The 26237-nt window shown below is 39.6% G+C and overlaps 3 protein-coding genes across 5 annotated transcripts; 2 read left to right on the forward strand and 1 right to left on the reverse strand.

The window, feature by feature from the left end:
• Window positions 1-98: 98 nt before the first annotated feature.
• LOC129448936 (tetratricopeptide repeat protein 24) lies at window positions 99-11861 on the forward strand. Of its 3 annotated transcripts, none has more exons than XM_073872655.1 (15): window positions 99-165; window positions 2100-2356; window positions 2450-2743; window positions 3143-3344; window positions 4371-4577; window positions 8785-8913; window positions 8987-9108; window positions 9221-9298; window positions 9605-9663; window positions 9855-9922; window positions 10050-10122; window positions 10261-10328; window positions 10416-10464; window positions 10830-11626; window positions 11809-11860. In XM_073872655.1, the coding sequence occupies exons 2-14, from the start codon at window positions 2144-2146 to the stop codon at window positions 10939-10941; spliced, it is 1674 nt and encodes a 557-aa protein (XP_073728756.1). In that variant the 5' UTR covers window positions 99-165; window positions 2100-2143; the 3' UTR covers window positions 10942-11626; window positions 11809-11860. The 3 variants fall into 3 exon arrangements, with proteins under 3 accessions (XP_073728756.1, XP_055067627.2, XP_055067626.2); XM_055211652.2 differs by lacking the exon at window positions 99-165 and adding an exon at window positions 181-511 and having other exon boundaries at window positions 10053-10122; window positions 11809-11861; XM_055211651.2 differs by lacking the exon at window positions 99-165 and adding an exon at window positions 182-511 and having other exon boundaries at window positions 11809-11859.
• On the forward strand, window positions 11665-15085 carry gnrhr3 (gonadotropin releasing hormone receptor 3). The gene is made up of 4 exons (XM_055211653.2): window positions 11665-11879; window positions 13025-13512; window positions 13696-13897; window positions 14724-15085. The coding sequence occupies exons 1-4, from the start codon at window positions 11867-11869 to the stop codon at window positions 15083-15085; spliced, it is 1065 nt and encodes a 354-aa protein (XP_055067628.1). The 5' UTR covers window positions 11665-11866.
• A 3883-nt stretch (window positions 15086-18968) lies between these two features.
• Window positions 18969-26237, reverse strand: LOC129448938 (immunoglobulin superfamily DCC subclass member 3; the record flags this gene model as incomplete). The annotated part of the gene is made up of 15 exons (XM_055211654.2): window positions 18969-20233; window positions 20494-20587; window positions 20778-20904; window positions 20992-21118; window positions 21701-21817; window positions 21904-22092; window positions 22272-22436; window positions 22524-22774; window positions 22860-23025; window positions 24454-24612; window positions 24696-24833; window positions 24924-25054; window positions 25164-25308; window positions 25615-25920; window positions 26000-26237. Coding segments are annotated over 15 exons (2382 nt in total), but the record flags the coding sequence as incomplete, so codon positions are not given.

Here is a 26237-nt window from a genome sequence, read left to right on the forward strand (position 1 = left end):
TTACGAGAGTTTGGTTAAATGTGTTATTTTTTTCTTTAATACTATGCGTTTATTCTATAAATCCTTTTCTTTATTTCACTATATTCATATGCCATGTGTTGTATGTTTTTATGTTCAGGTTCAAGCACGACAAAGATGCCGCGCGCCCCCTGTAGGAGGAAACAGGTTGAGTCTCAGTAAAAACATGTTGGCTACATATAAAATACAAAGACATTTACTAACTAAATCACACAGTCTAAAGATGAAGAAACTCGCAGCACACAACTCCGTTTTCTATATATTACTGATATATAAATGAATTCGTCCTATAAATATCAGATGTCGTTTCCATGGAGACGAACATAAACTGTGCGAAGTTGCAAACAGCACCTGCTCAGGTGTACAGAGATAGAGAGACAAGAAGAGAGACGGAGAGAGAGAGAGAGAGAGAAACGCGTGGATGCATCACGACATGACTTTAAAGAGTAAATATGAAGAATATCACGCGATCATCACACTCTTCTCTCTTACTGTAAGTAACTTAACCTGTAAGCCTTACACATGACTGTACTGTAGTGTTATGTATGTATTTACTGTAGTACCTTTATATTAGGATACGGTTAGTGTGGGACGCTATTGTGTTATAATATATAATATTGTTTTTATTTCTGGTCGTTAAGTGTGTAATGGTGGTTTAGCGTTAACGTGTGACACATTAGACAAGTAGCCTAATGAATGATTTATTAGTGTGAATCATCTGTGTGGCATCAACAATCTCTTTAACATCTTACTGCTGTTTTTTCACCATCTTCATTCTCTCATTTTTCAAATAGCCATATGGCCAAAAATATGTTTTAAATACATGCTGTAGAAAGTAAAGATTAAGTAAATATATTTTTGAATTTGAAAATGTATTTAGTTTAAACCTATATATTTTAACATATTTCAAAATGTATTTCAGGGGCAACAAATACATTTCTAATTTAACCCATACGGCAAAAATATATTTTTCCTTGCCAAAATATAAAAGTTTTTGTAAAATCTATAAACTCTAAGTATAAAATGTATAAGTATGTATAAAATATAAAATTATAAGTATATTTTTTCAGTTAATAATATATTTAATTTGAACCTTTTCACATCTGTTATGTTTACAGGTTTGTACAAATTTTTCTTACAATGCTACGTAAATATAAATGCTTTTAAAATATATTCATTTTAAAAAATATGTTAAAAAAATTGAATTTACATTTTTGTAAACATATTTCAGCACATATATTTTTGGGTCATTTATTTTGTATATTTGAAAATATAAATATGTACTTTGCCGTATGGGAATGCTTAAAACTGGTCATATTGTGAACATTTCTCAACAGTGACGGCCGGTGACTTCTCTTCTGAGGCGCGCAAATTCAAAATATGTGTTTGTTGTGTCATGTAAACTTGTGCATCATGCATGGAAAGGGTTTAAGGAGACACTAACTTAACACTAAACTCTGATTACACATAAAATTAAGCGAGTATCTGGCAAACGTGAGCGTCTCTTTAATCATAAACCCCTTTGAAGCGTCTGCAGCAGGCTTGTATTTTGACATGACACGTGATGCACATAAGTTTACATGACGTGGCGAACACATATTTTGACATGATGCGCCACACACTTGACGGCTAAATACATGTTGTGACGAGCTTCGCATCGTGTGCCCTCGAAAAAGAAGTCACCGCCGCCACTGTTTCTCAACCAATCGTAATAAAGCATTCAACAGCCCTGTGGTATAATAAAGAGAAACAGATATGACAGCATATATTCCCTACTGAAAAATTCAGCAAAGACCAGCATAAGCTGCTAGATGGTTTTAGCTGGTTTTTCCTTCCAGCCTGGCAAAGCTGGTCCAGCTAGACCAGCTTAAAAAGTGACCAAAACACAACTAGACCAGCTTGCTACACCAGCAATACCAGCTAAAACCAAGCTGGGAGACCAGCTAAAACCAGCTCAGCTTATGCTGGTCTTAGCTGAATTTTTTCAGTAGGGTTCTACATTCTCCAGTATGTATTTTTAGTCACTCAAAATATTCACAGATTTATAAAGTCCCTGTCTCTCTCTCTCTTTCTCTCTCCAGGTTAAGCATCATGTGTTCCCTGTTGTGTAATTTGTTGTAAGTTCATGGCCTCTGATGGGTCTCCGGTCAGAGATGTTCATGAGAATCAGAAGAAGAAGAAAGCAGTTAAGATCAGGAGACAAAGATCTGATGTGGAGGACACAGAGACACAGGTGGAGATTCAGAGACTCACTGAGGATGGACATGCAGCGCTGCAGACCGGAGACAATACTGCAGCTGTGCAGTGCTTCAAAAACGCATTGAAAGCTGCCACAAAGGTAGATTAAAATGAAAAGTCTTTTGTCCTAATGTACAGTCCTGGTCTTACTGTAAACGTTTACTAATGTTAAATTCATGAATCTTTGTTTTAGTTGAGTGAGGGGAGACTTCAGAGGTCTTGTGCATTTAACCTGGGAGCAGCGTATGTTGAAGCAGGAAGACCTCAGAAAGGGCTGGACCTTCTGTCTCGCTCTCAGTCGGGTGAGAGAGGCGAACGGATCGCAGACCTGCAGTATAATCTTGCGACAGCTCACGAAGCCCTAAGGGACTGGACCCGGGCCGCCCGACACTACCTGCAGGCCGCACAGCTGTACCGCTCGCAGGGAGACGCATGTGCTGAGGGAGACACATGTGTTAGACTTGCTCAATGCCATCTGAAGAGAAAGGTCAGAGTTAATGATCATAAACAAATAATGGACAGGGTTCAAGAAACCTGCTTTGTTTTGAAGAAATATAGGAATAAAGATTAAACATCCTATTTTAATATTAAGTTGTGATCGCATATCTGTGTAACACACTCTAAAAATTGGTTATTTTTGAGCCATAATGGGTAAATATTGGACAGAACACATGCTGGGTTAAAAATGACCCAAAGTTGGGTTGTTTTTATGCAACCATAGGATATAATAACCCAGGCGTTGGGTTAAAACAACCCAGCATTGGGTCAATTTTAACCCAGCAGTGTGTTCTGTCCAACATTTACCCAGTATGGCTGAAAAATAACCCAGCCAGAGTTTAGAGTGCAGTGACTGATGATGTGTGAAGTGAAACTGATGATGTTACAGGAGTGGAATGAGGCTGTAGACGCTTTCAGACGCGCTGCTGAGAGTTATAAATTAGCAGGAAACACATCAGCAGCCGCGCTGACCCTAAAGGATGCTGGGAAACACATGCTGGAGAGTGACAGCTGCACTGCTGATGACATCATCACCGTGTTGACAGACAGCTTAGAGATGAGCAGCGACATCACAGATCAAGAGACGCAGGGTAGGCCTGTGCAGTATATCATTTCAGCATCAACACTTTACAGTTTTCTTCGATTGCCAAACGACAGTGAGCACAACCGGAGCCACACGTGCAAAACTCCAACCACAGTCCGCAATACCAAAAGTCACCTGAGCACAACTCATAACACATGACTCAAAATAGCTCAATGCAGCCAAACACTAAACACAACCCTCACTGAGATAACACACACTGTCACTCACAACAAAAACACTAACATCAAACACCAATACACAAAATACTAACTTTTTATCTTTACAGTTTTAACAATTTCAGTGACGTCACACAGTAATGTTTTCTTCAAAGAATGATTTATCTATATATTGATTGATCACATGATTTATTCAAATTTTTAGAACAGAACAATTATTTAAGGTAAATGAAAATTAGCAGTTTGCTTCAGTAGTCTGGAGTAATTTATGGAATTACAGTAATGAGAAAAAAGGTAGAAACTAAAAGTACATATACTGTAATTCAAACAAATAAATGAGGGGCTAATCCTGCTTCTCTCTAGCATCAGGCCACTACATGTCACCCTTCTCCCTCCACAAACCCGTCTTCCTTGTTCCATTTCCAAAATTTGTCTTTCTGAGCTCTACCTATCATATTTATATAAGAAAAAAAAAATATATATATATATATATATATATATATATATATATATATATATATATATATATATATATATATATACAGCAGTGTGTTAGCATTTGAACAAAGTGCTGTAAATCCACAGTGTTGTGCAGGTTGTGTTTAAAGTCATGGGATAAGTGTGTGAAGTTTTGAAAACTGTGTTCAAGCAATGAAAAATGAACTAGAGTTTGGTCCACATGAACTGCTGCTGTGCAGACTGGCGTTTAGCAATAGAAAAAACCTGTAATATGGACAATGTTGGATGGCTTTGCCAGTGTTACACTTTACATGAATGGTTTGAAGCGACAGAGAGAAATCACAGATTCCATCAAATATCACACATGTTGAGGTTAATGTTGTTGAACTGTGTTTCAGGCAAGCTTCTGATGGATGTGGGTTTAAGTTTTACTCAGCTGAGGTTGTTCTCTGAAGCAGCTGAATGTTATGAACAGGCTCTTCATCTGGTCACATCTAAACCACACCGACTGGCGGTGATTCTGCAGAATCTGGGTGCTGTTCACAATACTTTGGGTCAATATGAAGAGGCTCTGAAATACCACAAAGAGGCAGCAGCGATACACGGTGAGACACAAAACTCTCATCCTCAGCTTAACCTCTGAAACAGTATGTGTAACATTGTGTTAAACAACATGTTTTAAATACACCTGTTCTGTCTGCCAGTTAAAAGTCAGTGTGCATGTGTGTGTGCGTGCGCATCTTTTCTTATTGCTGAAATAAATGGATGAGTTTTACTGCTGCTCTCAAGAGAGGTTGAGAAAGAGCTTATCACAGCATCATATATAGGAACACACTCACATGTACACACACACATACACACACAGCCACACACTCACACACACACACACGGTCTCACACACACACACCCACACACACACACACACACACACACACACACACACACACACGCACACACACACACACACACACATTCTGGTTTCCATGTTTTGTGGAGACATTCCATTGACGTAATGCATTTTATACCGTACAAACTGTATATTCTATTCCCCTTACCTACCCCATTCTCTAACCCCAACCATCACTGAAACCCTTCTACTACTTCACATCTTCAAAAAACATCATTTTGTTTGATTTATAAGCTTGTTTCCTCATGGAGACATCAAAATATCCCCACAAGGTCACAAAAACACTGGTATTCCTATCTTTGTGGGGACAATTGGTCCCCACAACTTGATAATTACCAGGTACACACACACACACACACACACATTTGTTTCATTCTGTTAGTGAGGTTATTTCATAGACTTTCATTGATTTTATATCAGGTTAATGATATTTTCTTCATGACCCACTTAATAAACTTGAATTTGGTTACATGTCATTTTTTGAAGATGGCATCCCAGCTAGAAATAAAAAGTTCTAAGAACGTTCCCTGAAAGTTCCCAATGTTCCCCAAAACGTTCTGCCGACGTTGAAAGTGTCCAGTTTTTTTTAAGTTCTAAGAACGTTTCTGTTGTTTGAACGTTAGAGTAATGTTGCATTTGACCATTTTTAAACGTTATGACAATGTCATGTTTTAATGTTCACACAATGTTTATTATATTGACTTGTTTGACTGTTATGTAAATGATAGAGAAACATTGAATTTTATTATTTTATAAAACATTATTTCTGAATGCTCAGTAAATATATTGCTGTAGAAAACACAATTCACTTATTAGGTTTAGATGTTGATGTTTTGTTTAATTTAAAGTCACCCTTATTGTGATTAGTGTTTGTTTTAGTTGGGCCCAATCCCAATTCTATTTTATACCCCTCCCCCTTGCCCTTACCCCTACGCCTACCCCTTCCCCTTGCCCCTTGAAACAGAGTGTCAAGGGGTAGGGCTGAAAATATTCCCCTAAGAAATGGGACACCACTACTAGACCGTTACACGTCATCATAAGTCGTTGCTAGCTCCTACGTCATAGATGCTAAAATTTAATATTACAAGAAATTATTAAAAAAAAATATGTTGTGGAACTATCACAAAGTCAATAACATTAGAAACTTTTTTCTGAGAACATACCGTATACATGAACACAAGATTAAAGGCAACATAAAACAAGTGATTATTTGTTATTAAAATACTTTTTAATGTCCAAAAATACTTAAATTTATGGGCCATATTGGAAATTGATCATACCCCTTCATCTGAAGTGTGGTCCTGAAAAATCTTCGTTTGAAGGGCTATCTGGCCCTTACCCCTACCCCTTCCCCTTCAGCCAAAAGAGAATTGAGACACCCCTACCCCTTCACGTGAACGCGCGAAACAAAGGGGAAGGGGAAAGGGGAAAGGGGAAGGGGTAAGGGGTAGAATTGGGATTGGGCCTTGGACTCTTGACACTTGACTTTTTGTTTGTTTTTTCCTGGTTGCGTTAACTTTGTGCCAATGCACCACACCTGCCATGAAAAGTCAATAGTGTAATTCTGTGGTGCTTGGTACATAATGGTAAAGATCATCACCTAATTAATTTACTAATCAAAAGTTTATTTTCTGTCAAAAATGTGGATGAGGTCCAGCGCTTTCACGGCGGTTTGTCATTGGGGAGTTTTGGAGACTTTGGACAGGGATATCCGCTGTGTGATTGGGACGCGCGGACATCGGGAGTCGGAGTATGAATCTCAACCATGGTGACAATTAAATGAAAAACTTCATGCTGCAATGCATGCTGGGTATTAACAAATTACAAATCTCATTCAGGATTCCCAACATGCACTGCAGCATGGATAAATAAAGATTTTTTTTTACAATTTTGTTTGTCACCATGGTTGAGATTCGTGGTCTGATTCTTGATGTTTGTGCGTCCCAGTTGCGCAGCGGATTTTTTTGTCCAGGGTTTCTGGAACTCCTTGGTGACGAACTGCTGTGAAAGAGCTGGATCTAGTTTGCATTGTTGACAGAAAATAAGCTTTTGATTATTGAATGAATTGGGTGATGATCTTTACAATTATAGCACCTACCACAGATTTACACCATTAATTTTACATGTTCATAACAAATGTGGTGGGTTAACACAAAGTTAACACAACCAGGGAATAAATTAGTAAGCAGAAAGTCAAGTGTCAAAAGTCCAACTAAAACAAACACTAATCACAATAATTGTGACTTAAAATGAAACAAAACATCAACATCTAAACCTAATAAGTGAATTGTGTTTTCTACAGCAATATATTTACTGAGCATTCAGAAATAATGTTTTCTAAAATAATAAAATGCAATGTTTCTCTATCATTTACATAACAGTCAAACAAGTCGATATAATAAACAGTTGTTGTTTTAAACATTGTGTGAACATTAAACCATGACATTGTCATCATAACGTTTAAAAATGGTAAAATGTAACATTCCTCTAACGTTCAGACAACAGAAACGTTCTTAGAACTTAAAAAAAACTGGACACTTTTAAAGGTAGGGTAACACATTTTGAGGAATGCTGACGGTAGCCGCCTAGCAATGAAGTCCCGATCCCGCCCTCAAGTCGGGCCGCCATCCAAAGTCACGCCTCTTCCAAAACACATGAACACGCACAGATCAGACGGTCACATCTCATGTCTCATTCACCAGTGAGAAAACTTTGCAGTACAAAGTCGAATAACACTTCCAAAATAACCAAACAACTGGTTTATATCAGAATTAGTTTAAGCACACGTTCGGTTGTGTAGACGTAGTAACTATCGTTACGCTAATCCGTAAACAAACACAAATTTCATAAGCAACACAATGTTTCATCAAAGTAGAATATCTGAATCCATCTCAATACAAACATATCGCGTACCTACCTTACCAAAATAAACTGTGCAACGACTCTTTCAGACCCTTTGCCTCCTTCAGCTGTTTCATCTCATGGTAAAGCAGTAAAGAAGTTACCGATGTTCATTTGGGTTTTTGCTCTTGCTGATCCAGGCAGTTTTTGCTGTTGTTGTTATAAAAGATGCTTTTAGTTTTGTGCCTCCTGTGTAGGTTGTCAATTTAGCAGAAAAGTTTGCTGTTCTCACTGTTTACAGGCAGGAGGTGAGCGCACGTGAACGCGCTGATGATGTATGGTGTCTGCGTGGACTCGCTGCGCGGTGGGCATTCAAATTATGCTTACGTATGAGGGACAAAAATGGAAACGTCCGTTCGGACCGAAATCTATGATTTGTTGAACATTTTTTGGTCCTACGCCTTTCAAAGATGACATAAATTTCTACAAATACATTTAAACAACTTAACACAGTGATTGCTATCAGGATGTAAGGAGACTTTTAACCAGCATAACAAAAAATGTTTCAGGATCAAATCTGTTACCCTACCTTTAACGTCGGCAGAATGTTTTTGGGAACATTTGGGAACTTTCAGGGAACGTTCTTAGAACTTTTTATTTCTAGCTGGGATGCCATCATGTAAGCAAAGACAAGTATGATAACTAGCTGTTTACTTTCATTTATTTATTGATTGATTTTATTTCATTTATTTTTGGCCTATTATGTTTTCTGTATGTGTGTGCATATTACATTTTACTGACAGCCCAAATTTTTGCCTTGTTTAGGCTAGACGTCTGGGCTGTGTTTGGACGACTATTAAATGTCTTTGAAATGCTACATTGTTTACTGTATGAGGATGACACGACCATTGATATAAAATTAAATGAAACAGACAAACAAACATACACACACAGAGAGAGACTGAAGTGATGGATGTGTGTGTAGAAGTGTTTTCTGTCTGTTTGATGTGATTGTGTAGAGTTATTAATCATGTAACATTATACTGTCTGAACGTGTCCTGTAGGCTCTCTGGGCAGTCGTAGTGCACAGGGTCGGTGTTTCAGTAATCTGGGCTTTGCTCTGGTGGAACTGGGTGAACTGGAGGAGGCGTGGGAGAGTTTCTTACATGCACAACAGGCATTCAGAGACACAGGTGTGAAACTAAACTCTGACTGATAGATGAACAAATACAGACACACACTTACTGTCTATCTTTTTTTGTGTAGATGACCCATCCGGTCAGTGGCAGGTCTGTGAAGGTCTCGGTGGGATCAAACTACAGATGAGAGACCCAGACAAAGCCTCTCAATATTATAAAGATGCTTTACAACTGCTGTGTAAATGCCAGGTGTGTTTTTGTGTGTGTGTGTGTGTGTGTGTGTGTGTGTGTGTGTGTGTGTGTGTGTGTGTGTGTGTGTGTGTGTGTGCTGCTGTATTAATGATGTGTATTTCATCTGCAGGATGTATCGAGTTCAGTACAGGAACGACTGGTCACTAAACTGAGTGAAGCATTACAGCAGAAGCTGCTACTCCAGCAGGTGATCTGTCTGTCTGTCTCTCTCTGTCTGTCTGTCTGTCTGTCTGTCTGTCTGTCTCTCTCTGTCTGTCTGTCTGTCTCTCTCTGTCTGTCTGTCTGTCTGTCTGTCTCTCTCTCTCTCTGTCTGTCTGTCTGTCTCTCTTCTGTCTCTCTGTCTGTCTGTCTGTCTGTCTCTCTGTCTGTCTGTCTGTCTCTCTCTGTCTGTCTGTCTGTCTGTCTGTCTGTCTGTCTGTCATGTTAAATGCAGAATAATCACTAAGACTGTTGACATAACAACTACACTATTGATTTTCTATGTTCCCCTCAGGTTGGACCCCCGATACAACGAGCTGCACCAGAGAGACAACATAACAGACAGCAGAAACGGTAACGCAGGAGTTTGTGTGAACACAGCTGCAGTTTTTTAGATATGAACTTCTCATTATTCTGCTGTTCACAGAGTTATTATGCAGTTGTTATTGGATGTGTCTGTGAAATGTGATGTGATGTGTGTGTGCGGGTTGACAGCAGTGAGATGTGATTATGTGTGATGATGATGATGATGTGTGTGTGTGCAGGCGGGCAGCAGTGATCTCTGACATGCAACAGAACAGAAGACAGATGCTGAATGGACACACGCATGAAGGTAACTCACAAAGTTTAAAGGTTTACAATAACATGTGCCATTTTGACAGAAAAATCAATACTTACAGATGTTTGCACTGATAAAACTGTCTGTCTGTCTGTCTGTCTGTCTGTCTGTCTGTTGTCAGCAGAGGCATCTGGAGACAGAAAACTCCACGGTAAAGTGATGATGTCATCAGAGTCAATGCCAGAGACCAACAGGTACACAAACACACACACACGCACACACACAGAGAGAAATGCCTTCTTATAAGGATAAACAGCATCAACATCCAGTAAAATGCATGTGACATGTGGTGTATATGTGTGAGTCTGAGAAGAGTCTGATGTTGTTATCAGGAATCTAAACAACACTTATGAGAAGGCAGAGATCCAGCCGGAGATCTTCAGTGGAGAATCTACAGAAGGTTCATCTCACAGTAAATCACATAAACATCACAGCTTTTATTAACACATAAATCACATTAAACTCATCTTTGATTTCATCTCTGTAGACGATTTGTCTTCTGAAAATACAAAGCTGAAGCCAGTACACATGAACGGGTATGAAATCATCATAAACAACATGTTTCAATGTAACTCAATGTGTTATTATATGATATTAAAGGAACTTCAGAGTTTGTTTGATCTGAGTACAGACTTACATCTGTGTCGTATAGGTAAGGAATAATTGACAACAGGCCGTTGAATTATATGAAAATAATGCACACTCAAGGTCAAATAATTTAAAGGATCCAAGTCAATCATTCCTCTTATACCACGATTACCACAATTATTGCTCTGGTGGTTATTTTAAGACATTTGACAGGTCAGGTGTAAAATAAAGCATTCAACAGACCAGTGGTATAGTAAAAACAGATGGATTATTTGTTGGTTTTGTTGATTATTTGTTGCTGTAAATGTTTCAGTGGCCAGGCATCAGTCAGAAGTGCAGTGACTCCGCCTTCTAAACAGCCTGACAGCAGTAAGGCCACGCCCATCACAAGAAGATTGACATCCAGATTCTGCACAGTCATGTGACTAACACACGCGTGTAGAGACGACTCTTCTGGAAGATAAAAACACAGCTGCCATCTCTAAACATTCAGACTACAAACACAATGAATTTAGCTGAGGGATCAAATAAAGAGACTTCATCTGCACTCAAGAAATCTGATTAATGACATCATCGATATCTGAGAAACTGTCTGATCTTTACACATGACATATCAACTTAAAATAAAATGTATATAGCTTGTTTTTTACATTCATTTTAAAATTAAATTGCTGGTGAATGTGGAGCTGCTTGGGTCTCTCTCTCTCTCTCTCTCTCTCTCTCTCTCTCTCTCTCTTTCTCTCTCTCTAATTTTATTATGGTTCTAGTCAGCACATTGGCTATTAGTCCGCAGGATTCTTCATCTTCAGCACTTTCTTCTGTGCTCAGCTCAGGATTATTACAGTGAGATGAGAATCTTCATCATCATCATCATCATCAGCTGTGTAACTCAATGGATTGAGAGATGTGGATGTTGAGGAATGATGTGCTTTTATTGACCCACATGGATTTCTTACTAAAGAAAGCAAGCGTTGAAACTCTCTCTGGGATTATACAGGCATTTACTGTATGACCTTCAATAACTAAATCATTCAGAACGTGTAAAGATGGAAACGCAGTGTTGTGGATGTAATCCAGAGTTGATGAGGATTACACTTAAAGCAGACTGAAGTGAGTATTGTTTTCTTTTATACACTGATGAAAGCATCTTGAAACCTCTCAATGATCTTATCAAATCTTTCTCTAGTAACTAAACAGCTTTAAACAATATTTAATGTTTTCACGCAGTGCTGTCTGATGTTTCTCTTTGTGTTGTTTCACTAGAGTAAAGTTTCCTTTATTTATCCGCCCAGCTTCTGTTTATGAGAATCTGAAACACGAGAACACGCATCGTCCTTCATGTGACCGTGAATGCACTTCTGGGGTTTGTTTTCAAGATGACTTTTGAAACTTGAATCTATATTTTTTATTATGAAAAATCCATATGAGTGTAAAATAAACTTCAAGTGATGATCTTCAGACATTAGGACAGAATGTTCTTTGCTGTTGTGTTTGGTTTTCAGTGTAAATGACCCTGCTGTTCAGATCTTCAGGAGCAGATTATGGGTTTAACTCAATTTCACTGCAGGAGAACTGCTGACTGTTTATATTCAACACTGTTAAGTTAAATCAGAGCAACCGTCACTGTACTTAACTCTCATAAGATAAGATAAGACTTTATTAATCCCCAGATAGAGACATTTGGATGTCATACACTCCAAAAAATGATTTTCAAAAAAAAAACATAGTATTTTTGTCTTGTTTTCAGTAAAAAATATCTAAATATTCTTAAATTAAGATGCTTTTTCTTGATGAGCAAACCAACCTCAGGAAATAAGTCTAGTTTTTAGACCAAAAATATCAAATTTAAGTGATTTTGTGCATAAAACAAGCAAAATAAATCTGCCAATGGGGTAAGCCAAAAATCTTTGCTTACAACATTGGCAGATTTTTTTTTTGCTGGTTTTATGCACAAAATCACTTAAAATTGATATTTTTGGTCTAAAAACTAGACTTATTTTCTTGGATCATTTTGCACATCAAGAAAAAGCATCTTAATTTAATAATTTTTAGATATTTCTACTAAAACAAGACAAAAATAATAAGAACATTTTTTCTTGAAAATAATTTTTGCAGCGCAGCAGCAAAAAACAAAAAATAAAAAAACAAGTGAAAGTAAACAGGGATATAAACAGTTGAACCGACTGTGTGTTTATGAGAAATGTTTTCTGTTTGTGATTCTGTGATGTTTTGATTGACGCTTTAAACTCATTGCTGGGGTGTTCTGGGTGTTTGCTTATTTGCTCAAGAAGACTAAACAGTTCTCCAGTAATATTCAGGTCTACAGATTACAGTCTGTCACATTTATCAAAATAAAATCAGTCTGATCATGTTTTTCAAGATTTTGTTTTTGAAACCAAAATATATATTCACAGTCTTATATTCTAGATAAATGACTTCAGAATATTGAGTTAACTTCTTTAATAGACATATTAGCTCAGTCACATACTGTTTTCTCACTATGTGCAGGTGTTTGGATGTGGAGTGTGATGTCAGTGAACACATCTCACGTGCCTGCGCTGGTCGAATGGACCACGCCCACCTTCACACCTGCGGCACAGGCCCGTGTGGCGGCCACCACGCTCCTCTTCCTCTTCGCTGCTGTTAGTAACCTGGCACTGCTGGTTAGCGTGTCATGTGGCCGGCGTGTGGCGTCTCACCTGCGTCCCCTCATCATGAGTCTGGCATCGGCGGACCTGATGATGACGTTTATCGTGATGCCGCTGGATGTGGCGTGGAACATTACGGTTCAGTGGTATGGGGGTGACGGACTCTGTAAGCTGCTGTGCTTTCTCAAACTGTTTGCCATGCAAACCTCTGCCTTCATACTGGTGGTCATCAGTCTGGACCGCCATCACGCCATCCTGCGGCCCCTGGACTCACTCAATGCCCAACACAGGAACCGGAAGATGTTATTACTGGCTTGGATCCTCAGTGCGCTCATTGCATCACCACAGGTCATACACACACACACACACACACACACACACAGACACACACAGACACAAAGAGAGATAGATACAGACATTATCAAGTTCAATAAATTTGTCTGTCATTGACACACTGCACAGGTTTAGCTCAACTTCATTTACCTCAACTGCTGGATTTTGAAGTGAATATTTTTCTCTTTCTGTTTGTAGCTGTTCATCTTCAGAACTGTCAAGGCAGAGCATGTGGACTTCACTCAGTGCGTCACACACGGCAGTTTCCACGAGCGTTGGCACGAGACAGCGTACAACATGTTTCATTTCGTAACGCTTTACGTGATTCCGCTGCTGGTCATGAGCTGCTGCTACACCTGCATCCTCATTGAGATCAACAGACAGCTGCACAATAGCAAAGGTTGGCAACATCTGTTACACAATCCTACAGCTGCACACGCCCGCATCCATCACAATTCTGCACATGCCCCGCGTCTGTCCCACACCTGCACGTACCGCTCATCCATCCCCGCAGTTGCATGTGCCCTGCATCCATCCCACAGCTGAACACGCCCATATCATTTTCTGTATATACAGGAGGAAAGCTAAATATTTCCAATATGATAAGTCCAAGACTTCTGGGATGAAAGTTGAGAAGATAGGTGCTGATACGAATACTCCTGTTGACACTATTAAGAGTTGAATAACATGTTTACAGTCTGATAGATTACTGTGATGAATGAGCACAGATCAGTTTTTCTCCCTCAGAGCTCTGCTAAGATCCTCAGTGACTTCACACTTACACAGTTAAGAGCACCACATGAGATCTCATATTTCTCAGAAGTTTGCTGAATGTTTGTGTTAAATGTGCACATGGCACATCTCTGAAAACATGGCGGTGTTCATGAAGGGCATTTCACTGTTTTTATTTTTTAAAGATTAGAATAAATTAGGGCTATTGATCCAATTAGAATAATTAATGATAAAATATCACAATGTTTATTCACCTCAGATTTTGAGTTTATTAAAAAGTTTTAATTTCCCATGTTTAAAGACAGAAAACAAAGTAATGTAAGAAATGTAAATCTTCTCACAGGATTAAGCACTAACTTTGACAGCCTTTTTACTTTGATTTATTAGTGAGAGGATGAAGCTCTGATCGAGGTCATGTCTGGAGATTCAAGTCTGTATAACTAACATGAGCAACATGACACGCTATCGTATTGATGATGTCTTTATTTCTGCAGTGGGAGAATTCTCTCTCAGACGCAGCAGAACCGATATGATCCCAAAGGCCAGGATGAAGACCCTGAAGATGACCATCATCATCGTCCTGTCATTTGTGGTGTGCTGGACGCCGTACTATCTGCTGGGCATCTGGTACTGGTTCCAGCCAGAGATGTTGAAGGTCACGCCCGAGTACGTCCATCACCTGCTCTTCATCTTTGGTAACCTGAACACCTGCTGTGATCCCATCATCTACGGTCTTTACACTCCTTCCTTCCGCGCTGACCTCGCCCGCTGCTGGCGCTGTCGCCCGCCCCCCGAATGCCCTCGGGATCGGCTCTCTGCCCAGCATGAAGAGCGCAGGTCCGACCCGCCGGCGTGAACGGCACTTAAGGTTTGAGATGTGGAGAATGAAATGGAGCTACGTGATGGCCGACACGGCAGTAAATGATGTTTACAAGCCAGTTTGAAAAGTTGGTGTTAAATAAAAGAGTCTGTGATGAATCTGTGATCATGTCCTGAAAAATACAAGCAGTCTGGGTGACAACACCTGTAAAGCAGTTAAGTTTTATAAAGATGTCATTGTTTTAAAGCTTCTATAGAAAGTGAATGATAGAGAAAGAAAACCTCATGAGCAGCAGAAGCCACCTACAGGCCGCCTCTCAGAGTCCAACAGCGCCGCAGCTTTACATGCATTCAGTTCTTCTGAAAGAATTCAGTTTATAAAAGAGCTCAGAGCAGATTTAGAAAAGCTCTGCAGATTTCACAGCGGGCTTCTCTTATTAAAACAGCTCGGTGTGTGTGTTTGTTGTGTGTGTGTGGGTCAGGTGTGTTGTGTTTGCTCATACAAACTCATTTGTTTTCTGTTCATCAGATTGTATTTGTTTTGTCTGTTGATGTATTATATTCTACAGTAAGCACATTACATCATCAGTGTTTATCTTCCTTTTACATTACACTGAATCTATGGTATAGATATATTACTGAATCTATTATTAATATTTGATATATTGAGAATAAATGGATGAACCTGTCAATCTCAAGTTTACTATCAGTTACTGTACTATGACAATAATATTTCATCTGCTGTGACAGAAGTGACAAATTAAACACACAAACAGCACAGAGCAGATGTGTCTGTCAAACAGCTCACACAACTTTCACACGCTTGCAAAATTAAACAAAACTGAAAGATGTGGAGAACAGCCACTTCAGTAAAAGCCTAAAGACCGCGCTGAACGCTGTGTGTTCACATTATAAGTCAGGACCGATATAAAAACATTGTGCTCAGTAGGCTACATCACACATTAGATCTATAGGTGAAGAGTAGGTGGTTTCTTGTGGTTGTTCAAAACACATTTCCAGCACATGAGCGTCTACACCACAAAACCAATCTGGTCGAATGCGTTATCGACTATCACTGAATGTGATCAAAATGTTTTACACCCCTTTTACATCTGTAGTAGGGTGGCCATTCATGCCAGTTCCGCCCAATGCCTCTCGCTCCGCCGGACACTTCCCGAACATTTTTTCGGGTTCGTTCTCCGGGGGTCGCGTTGCTCGACCGCATACGTCATCGAGGTTCTCACATTTCAGTTAAAATACATTAGAAAATTAAGATTTATTTCTTTTAAGACATACAATCATTGTAGTTTCATTCTTACCTTGAAATGTAACGGTTGCTTTTCTGAAATTAAACAATGTCTCTCACTCAGGTCATGTGATAAGAGTTGACATGTTTCTATAGCAATACTGACAGGACATTAAACTGTCTATAATTTTAGCTGTTGCAACATTTACCCTATAAAATTCTCCTTCTCCTCCCTGTAATACAAAAACTAATTCTTTCATTAAACAGGACTTGACAATGGATAATGAGATTTTGCTGTGTGTGCGCTGCAGTTAGAAACATCATTCACCTGGATCTTATATATTTAACATCGAGGTCAATTTGAGCGCTGCGTGAAGCGTTTGCCTTGATGAAGAGATAAAGTTTCCTCTTTGAGCTCAAATGACATTACATGTGTCCAACCTAAACTCTATAGACCATATAAACACACACACACACACACACACACACACACACACACACACACACACACACACACACACACACACACAGTTCATTATTAGTTACAGTGAAACTCCAGACTGTCAAAGCTGTTTTCTTCACTTAAACATCAGATGATTATTCTCTCATTAATAGAGGTGATGATGATGATGATGGTGAGGAGGAGGAGGAGGAATCATTAATAAATTGATAATAACTGATGTTTTTTACACAAGTGGTGAAAATCCTACATATTGTGCCTTTTGTTTAATATTCTTTGTATGTTGGTGTCTTGACTGTGGAGAATTTCTAAAAACAGTGCAATAGATTTGGAGAAGAATATTTTGGTGAATTTATTTTTCATTGAACCAGAGAGAAACTTTAAGGATTATGGGACAGTTTTCATGCTACACTAATAATAGTAGTAAGGCTTTTCTCTGTCTACACATATACTTACATTTACAGTTTTGGCTGTATTATTTGTGTCCCCTTCAAAAATGGCTCTTGACAAACTTTATTTATCATCCCCAAGAGTTTTACGTCCATGATGTTACACGAGTAACTTTAACACACTCATGGATTATAAATGTATAGCATTCATATAAAACCTGCACATATTGAAGGTACAGTTCATCTTAAACTAAATGATGATGATGTCATTTATTCACCCTCATAGAAGATCAGACGCTTTGCATTATGGGATGCAGCAGTTTTCTGTTGTATGGCACACACTTAAGAGAATTATTCATGTATGTCTTGTGTAAATGAATCAAAGAGTCTTTAAAATAAAGAAACAGAGGTTTCTACATAATGCTGTTTTATTTGGCACAAAGGTTACAAGCAACTAAGAAAAGAAATACAGAGGAGGAGAATTCAACTCACAAACACATTTCCACTCAGAGCTGGAGATTAAAACTCTTTCATTTAAGACCCTGACAGCTATTATTTAATCTTACATAATCTTATACTCATAATGTGTCAGGTTAAGTAACGACGGGTTAAAGCTACAGAAGCGTTTGGTTCTGACAATGGAGGAGTTTAAGAGAAAAGAAAAATCCAAAAGTTAAAGCATCACTTTTCTCATTGGTACAAGCATTTGAATCTATTTCATCTATTTCACTAATCTGACAATCTCTTCTAAACAACAGACAATGTTGAGCCATCAGTCAATATCAGAAACATCCTCAGTTAATGGAAAACAACACCGTTTTCCATATTTTATTATGTTCTTCCCTCAACTTAGATGAATTAATACATCCCTCTCTTTAATCTTTGTACAGCGTGTCGTGAATGTGTTAACATTTAGCCTAGTCCCATTTATTCCTTAGGATCCAAACAGGGATGAATTTAGAAGCCACCAAACACTTCCATGTTTTCCCGGTTTAAAGACTCTTATATGAGTAGTTATACAAGTTAGTATGGTGGCAGAAAAAAAGTGGCGATTTTTTAAGTGGATAAAAAATAAGAACTATGTGTCAATATAACCAATGCGACTGCACACATACACTATCGGTAGTTTGAGCAGACTCAGTGAAATATCAGTCAGTTAGTAGTAGAAGAAAGATAGCTTATGAATAATCATGGTGATTATGTGCATTGTGAAGGGTTGTGATAACAAGCAGAAAGTGTAGCACCGCCATGTTTCACAGAATTCCAGTTTACCACAAACGGCGGAAATTATGGCTAGCTGCTTTGAACATGGATACAACGACTCCAGTACAAATGCTGAAAAATGGCATGTTTGGTCCGAACATTTTACCCAGGAGAACTATACCTAAACGGGACTACGCCTAAAAGATACTGCCACACTTACCATCAAATGACCAACAGAACGCTGTAAGTCCACTTTTACATATGGCTCAGGGTCTGCTATAAAGTCGTCGTCGTCATCATCTATAATGTCGGCCAATGTTAATGTTTTCTTGCTGCTTTCTAGTAGCACAGGTAGAAGTGAAGACGACACGTTGGTTAATTGACGGAACTTTGAGCGAGAAGAGGAGTAGTCAGTAGTGATGATGTTACTGCGCCAGAGGTCAAAGCGCTGCAATCCATGTGCTCTTACACCATACAATATACTTCTCATTTTTATCCAATTAATACTCCTGTAACTACTCATGTAACAGTCTTTAAACAGGGAAAACATGGAAGTGTTTGGTGGCTTCTAAATTCATCCCTGTTTGGATCCTAAGGAATAAATGGGGCTAGGCTAAATGCTAACACATTCACGACACGCTGTACAATGATTAAGTGCACGCATTGAAAAAAAAGAAAAGGATGTATTAATTAATCCAAGCTGAGGAAAGAACATAGTAAATTATGGTGTTTTCCTTTAAAGCAGCAAACTGAGATCAGATCAGCCATATTTACAACAAGCATCCAGGTATTTTAATGTTGTAATACTGCGTCGTAAATAACACTGAAACGTCGCAATGGGAAAAATGCACCAACATTCTGTCTGCTTTAAAATTCTCAAGTTTCTAATATTTTTACTTTTTTATTCTACAGAAAGAGTGAGAATATAAAATTAAAGGAATAAAACAATACAAATTGGACAATAAGAATAACATTATATAAATTTGTTTTGGCAAAACTTCCCAAATGTAAGAGAAAAACTATTTTTCATCAGTGGGAATATTAATGAAGGAAAAGTTCTGCAAGAGAACAGACGTTTTATTCACGTTTTTGTCTAAAAATTTGGCCTCATTTTCTAATCTTGTTGTTTTGTTTCTTTGTTCAACAAGAATCAGAGTCCTATAAGAGTTGTAATGGCTGGAATCACACGGCACCAGAATACGGTCGTCACTCTTCGCTGTGTGAACTCAGTCATATAAAATCATCTATGTGAATGCAAGAACAGTATTTTGGTAAGAATTCAAACAGTGAAAAGACGATCTTATGTTTGTGTGCATTTAAATATAAAAAACACACACACACACACACACACGCGCATCAGGTTTGTTGGTGTGTGTCATGAGAAACTGGTGTCATTGAACACATACGAGGTATTTGGTCTTATAAACACGAGCACTAACCGCTATTTGGCAATTTCAGCTTGGGCAACATTAATAAAGAAGCAGTTCATCTCTTCTGCTTTTACAATATGAAAATATATCCCCATACTTATTAGTTTTCATTTCTATATTAGAATCTGTGAGGTTATTATAATAAAGAGGTGTCAGATCTACTCGGTAAGTGTTTCACTTTGGTTAATGATCAGCTTACATGAAAGAAAACAGCAGTGTGTGTTTGAAAGAAAAGAGAAGCACAAGTTCTTTGGACGTCTCTCTTTTCACAGAGCACGAGGAGGAAAACACATTTCAGTCACCAGAGGAGGCGGCGGCGGCGAGAGGTGACATTACAGCAGGAATCACCTGAACGTTCAGTCTCATCCGGCCGCTGACATCAGATCAGAAGATCCCTGGCCGTGTGTTGGGTTGAGGTAGAGGCTTCATCAGCAGCACGGGCGGCTCAGTCCAGAGTCTTTGGATGTTGAGAGTTTTGGTGAAGAGGAGGAGTTTAAGGAAAGGGGGCGGGGTCTGTAGCTGCACACATGTGCTGAATTACAGACGTCCAATCACAAACACACACTCATCTCATCGACTCAATAAACTAAAGTTTAATTTACTGGAGTATCAAACTGAAATATTACTAAACTCTCAGATTCATCATTTAAATAGATGAGTGTGTGTGTGTGTTTGTGACTAGAGAGGGGTTTGTGTTGAGATCTCTTCACCCTGTACCTGTGCTCACACCTGTGCTGCTGACCACTGAACAATGAGGTTCAATCACAACACGACACTGAGTCTCACCCGCCTGATGCTCTGCTGACACACCCTGAAAAACACAACAACACAACAAGTCAGAAAAAAACACATATGTATGTAATATATTAAAAAAACAAAAGCCAAGAAGCATTGCAACACCGCCCTCTGGTGGTACAATAACATAAACACACATGCACTTACTGAAATAACATGCACACAATATACTACACAATTAATATAAACACAGTTCATTGTGTTACCTGTGGCATTAGTTCAATAGCATCAGTAGTACAGACTGTAATCTCTTTAACTGTTGAGTCTCTGTGTGAAACACTTTGTCCTCCAGAGAGACTCCAGGTTCCCCGAGAACCTTTCTGACAGAAGAAACTACACAAACACAAACATAAATGTCATCACATTCATCATACGTGACAGTAATTCACAGTTCTCAGATCAGTTTTGAGACAGAAGTACCTGTGACGATATCCGAACATGAGAAAGAGAGCACAGAATATAATACAGGCCACACCGATGTGAATCCCGACCACAATACCACCGACCGAACCGTCAGTGTCCTGCCGACAGTTACACAAACTCTGACCTGCTGATCACACAACACAACACAAATCCTTACATCTGTTACCTTCCAAATAACGGCACACTTTTTACTGTAGTAAATGAAACACAGCATTGGTCAAGGTTTAAACAGTAGTATGTTGCATTACTGTTTACTCGTTATCATTGTTAATCTTTAGTACAAATGATTAAATGACTTTTTAAAGATGTCAAATAAATCTTTTGTGTTCCCAGAGTACATGTGTGAAGATTTAGCTCAAAATATCATATTATAATTATCACACCACTTTTAATATGTCATATAAATAAATCTATAAGATCCCCTTCTGAGATCACAAGGGGAGACACATTTTAATGAGCCATTTTTTCAGTTGCTTATAGAGAAAGTTTTGGTAAACCAAGTTAATGAGTTGATCTTTTTCACATTTTCTAGGTTGACAGAAGCACTGGAGACCCAATTATAACACTTAAACATGGAAAAAGTCAAGATTTTCATGATATGTCCCCTTTAAATGTCTGTGTATTTCTGTATTATCTGAAGTTTTATAAGATATAATCTAACAGTAGAGTATTGTAAACATCTGAGAGGGATTCATTGTTGAGTTACCTGCTGTATCTTTCCCGCTCTTTTCAGTCTCAGCCAATGAGACGAGACGTTTGTTGCTGATGCTGTCACCGTTTCCATTAAACGCTATGAGCTGAATTTCATACACAGCTGCAGCTTCTGTTACAAGAAAACACAACATGTCACTGTGTGTGTGTGTGTGTGTGTGTGTGTGTGTGTGCGTGTGCGTGCGTTTGTTGACTAACCCAGATTAGAGATGGTGTGTGTGTTAATGTGGTTGGGGAAACGCTCTTCAGGTCCAAACTCTTGTTGTGGTAAGATGCGATAAGAGAGTTTATATCCCTCCACTCGACCGGCTTTACTCGGCAGATCCCAAAAGACCTGCATGGCCGTACTGTTCAGAACCTTTGTGAAGAAACTGGGCATACTGGGAACTGTGGGAAGTGCAAACATATAGTTAGAAACATTCCAGAACGATTATTTGGTGATGTTGTTTAATTTGATCTGTTTCATTCTGCTTTGTTTTCTCATTGATGATGTTTTGTGGTTTAAACTTTTACTGTCTGGTATCATGGTAAGAGGATCTCTTCATGTGTCTAGTATCTTACTGTACCTCCTCCCAGTGTTGTAGTGATGATGGTGCGAGACTGCTGACTGGCACCCAGCGGTGAATACGCCTTCACATAGATGGAGAAAGTGGTGGCAGGTTCAAGATTATTAAACTCGTGCTGAAACGTGTCTTGCGTTACGGCCTCCTGAAGCTCACTGCTGTCAGGATCTGAAGGACACAAACATCAACGATCAATCTCAAGCAGAGAGGAGACGGATATTAAACATTGTGAGAAACTCCATCTGTCCGTCTCACCGCCGAGTCTGCGGATATGCAGCACGTATCCGATGATCCCGTTACTGACGTGAGGTTCGGGTCGATTCCAGCGGATCAACAGTGAGGTGGTTGAGAGCGGTGTGGCTGTGAGATCCTGCGGGGCTTCTGGTAGATTAGCGGACGGAGTGACGGCGAGTCGAGCGCTGGCCTGGTTTGTTCCTGCACTGTTTTCTGCTATACACTGATAAATGGCTTCATCCTGCGCTGTGATGCGCGTCACCGCTAGCGTGCTGAAGACAGAAACATCATTAAACACACAGACAGACAGACAGACAGCACAGAAGAGCTTCATGACATCAGTGGATGATTATTTACCTGTTGTTGTTGGTGAGTTTGACGTTATCTCCAGGTGTGAGGATCTTGCCGTTCTTCAGCCAGATGAGATGGGGCTCAGGAACGCCCTGCGCCTGACACGTGAACACCGCACTGCTGCCTACAGCCTTTGATACCGACTGCGGCCACTGCAGGAACTCTGGAGGAGCTGAAAGACAGACACAGACATGATGGAAATTAGTCAGATTTTATTTTATTCATATAGCACTTTTCATACGTGTTTGTATTTACTCATGTGTTAAGTAGCAGTGTAATGTACATCCAGCCGGTTATCATCTGAAAATAAATTTCTTTAGGTTGATAAAAGACCTGATCTGGGTTCATTTATTATTCTCTCTATTCTACACGTGTACAGACAATGAGACACAAGAATAAAGCATTAAAGCAACACTGAAAGATAGACGAATAAATGATCAGCAGAATAAAACTCTTCTTTACATCACTTCAATATTTCTCATTCATTTATTGATCTGTTAAATGAATCAGTGTAGTTAAACATGTTAGTCTGCTGTTTATACTCACTTACTAAAAACAACCCGCCCCCCACCTACATCAATCTACACCCCTCACCCAATCACAGCCTCACGCATCATTTCCTGCAGGTCAGAGGTCAGAGGTGATCAGTCAATCACACACAATTATTCCTCCCCCTTCACTTTTTCTCTTTCATTATTCTGCTGTCCCAGCCACAATAAACCCTACAATACACAGACACACTCAACACAATACACAAACATACTCAACACAACACACAAACATAATCAACACAATACACAAACATACTCAATACAATACACAAACATAATCAACACAACACACAAACACACTCAACACAATACACAAACATACTCAACACAATACACAAACACACTCAACACAACACACAAACATACTCAACACAATACACAAACACACTCAACACAATACACAAACACACTCAACACAACACAAGAGTGCACACAATACACAGACACACTCAACACAGTACACAAACATACTCAACACAACACACAAACATAATCAACACAACACACCAGCACACTCAATGCAACACACAAGCACACATACACACTCAACGCAACACAAGAGTGCACACAATACACAAACGCACTCAACACAACACACTCAACACAACATAACACACAAACAAACATACTCAACACAACACACAAACATACTCAACACAATACACAAGCACACATACACACTCAACGCAACACAAGAGTGCACACAACACACAAACGCACTCAACGCAACACAACACAATACTCAACACAACAGACAAACATACTCAACATAATACACAAACGCACTCAACGCAACACAAGAGTGTACACAACGCCCATACATACTCAACACAATACACAAACATACTTAACACACAAACATACTCAACGGAGCACACAAGCGCACTCAACACAACACACAAGCGCACTCAACACAACACACCAACATTCTCTCTATCAACATTGAATCTACTGTCGATTTTGGTGGGGTCGTAGGTCACAGTAAAACCTTGTGTGTGTATGCCTGTGTGTGTGTGTGTGTGTGTGTGTATGTGTGTGTGTGTGTGTACCTTGCACCACCAGTCTTCCCACTGCGGTTCTTCTCATTCTGGTTCCAGGTCGGTTTGCAGAACACACATAGACACCAGAATGTTGCAGTGACACATCTGAGATGATCAGGTTTCCTGTGCCCAACACTTCAATGCCTTCCACACCTATAGAGCGCCCGTCTGACACAATAGAGCAGTGTTAGTGACAATAACAGTTTACCATGGTATCATGGGTACAGTGACTTCAGTGTTTGAGATTTTACCCTGTCTGCTCCAGGACACAATGGGCCGTGGGTTACCAGTGGCAATGCACTCCAGTATGGCCGTCTGATGAACATTCAGAGTCAGATTCTTTGGTCCAGAGAGAATAACTGGATCCTTATACAGACGATTACCTGCCACTGAAACACAGACAGACAGACAGACAGGATTTAGAGATGTTCATGTGTGAGATTTCTTCAATCAGACAGACAGATGGAGTTCATCTCTACCTGTGACTGACAGCTGGGCATCATGACTGTAGCGTGTGTTTGCTATGTTTTTAGCGTTGCAGCGATAGAAGCCGCTGTCAGACTGACGCACTCCTGTGATGTGAAGAATACCATTGGGCAGAAGTGTATACCTGAACACAACACAACAACAGGTTTACAGAGCTGCCAGAAAAACACTACACCGTGTGTGTGTGTGTGTGTGTGTGTGTGTGTGTGTGTGTGTGTGTGTGTGTGTGTTACCTGTCATCATTGTTGTTAATTGTTGTTCCGTTTCTTTCCCAGGTGATGTTGGCTTCAGGAACGCCGCTCACAGCGCAGTGAAATCGTGCGACGCCTCCTTCATCCACACTCACTGACTCCGGATGTGTGTGAAACTTGGGAAGTGCTGAGTGAGAGAAACCAGGAATGTTTTATGAATGCGTTTACAGATGTAAACCACCATACAGGTGATCAATAATAACTGAGCACATCACATGATCTCAAGAGTGACCAATCAGAGTGTTTTACTGCTTAGTTCAGTTTTACAAACATTACTGTGAAATCTGCTGTTTCATCACTGATCAAGCACAGGTCAGTCAATTCATAACAGATTAAGCTACTAAATTAATGTATAATTGCTCATGAATGAATGTCTTTGCAGTGAGAAACAGTTGAGATATGACAGAGTTGTGTTGTCTTTGGCATCACTCACACGCGAGCTGGACGTGTGCCTTGCGGCTGATGAGCAGACCGTATCGGTTCTGAGCCGCGCAGTCGTACTCGCCCGCGTCGCTCTCGTCGCCGCCGTGCCGCTTCTGGAAGTTCTGAATCAATAGAGTCCCGTTCTCCAGCACGGCCGCTCGCACTCCCAGAGGTACAGGTACACCGTTCCGTCGCCAGGTGATCGTGATAGGCCCCTCCCCTTCTACTTTACAATCCAGCATGAGGGGGCGGTCCCTCACAGCGATGACATCACTGGGTTCTGTGATGAAGGCCAATTCAGAAGCTTCACCCAAACCTGGAGAACAGAAGAAGATCAGATCATGATGGTGCAGAACACAGTCCAAGTAAATAATCTTAGAGAACATGATGCTTACGAATGCTGATGAAGAGGAGGAGGTTGATGGTGATGATGAGTATGATGATGATGATGATGATGAAGAGTACGATGATGATGATGATGAAGAGGATGAGTTCAATGATGGTGATGATAGTGATGAGGAGGAGTACAATGATGGTGATGAAGAGGATGAGTTCAATGATGAGGAGTATAATGATGATGACAATGAAGAGGATGTTGATAATGATGAAGAGAAGGTTGATGATGATGTAGGA

This window comes from Misgurnus anguillicaudatus, chromosome 10, assembly GCF_027580225.2.
Source record: "Misgurnus anguillicaudatus chromosome 10, ASM2758022v2, whole genome shotgun sequence".
Lineage (NCBI taxonomy): Eukaryota > Metazoa > Chordata > Actinopteri > Cypriniformes > Cobitidae > Misgurnus > Misgurnus anguillicaudatus.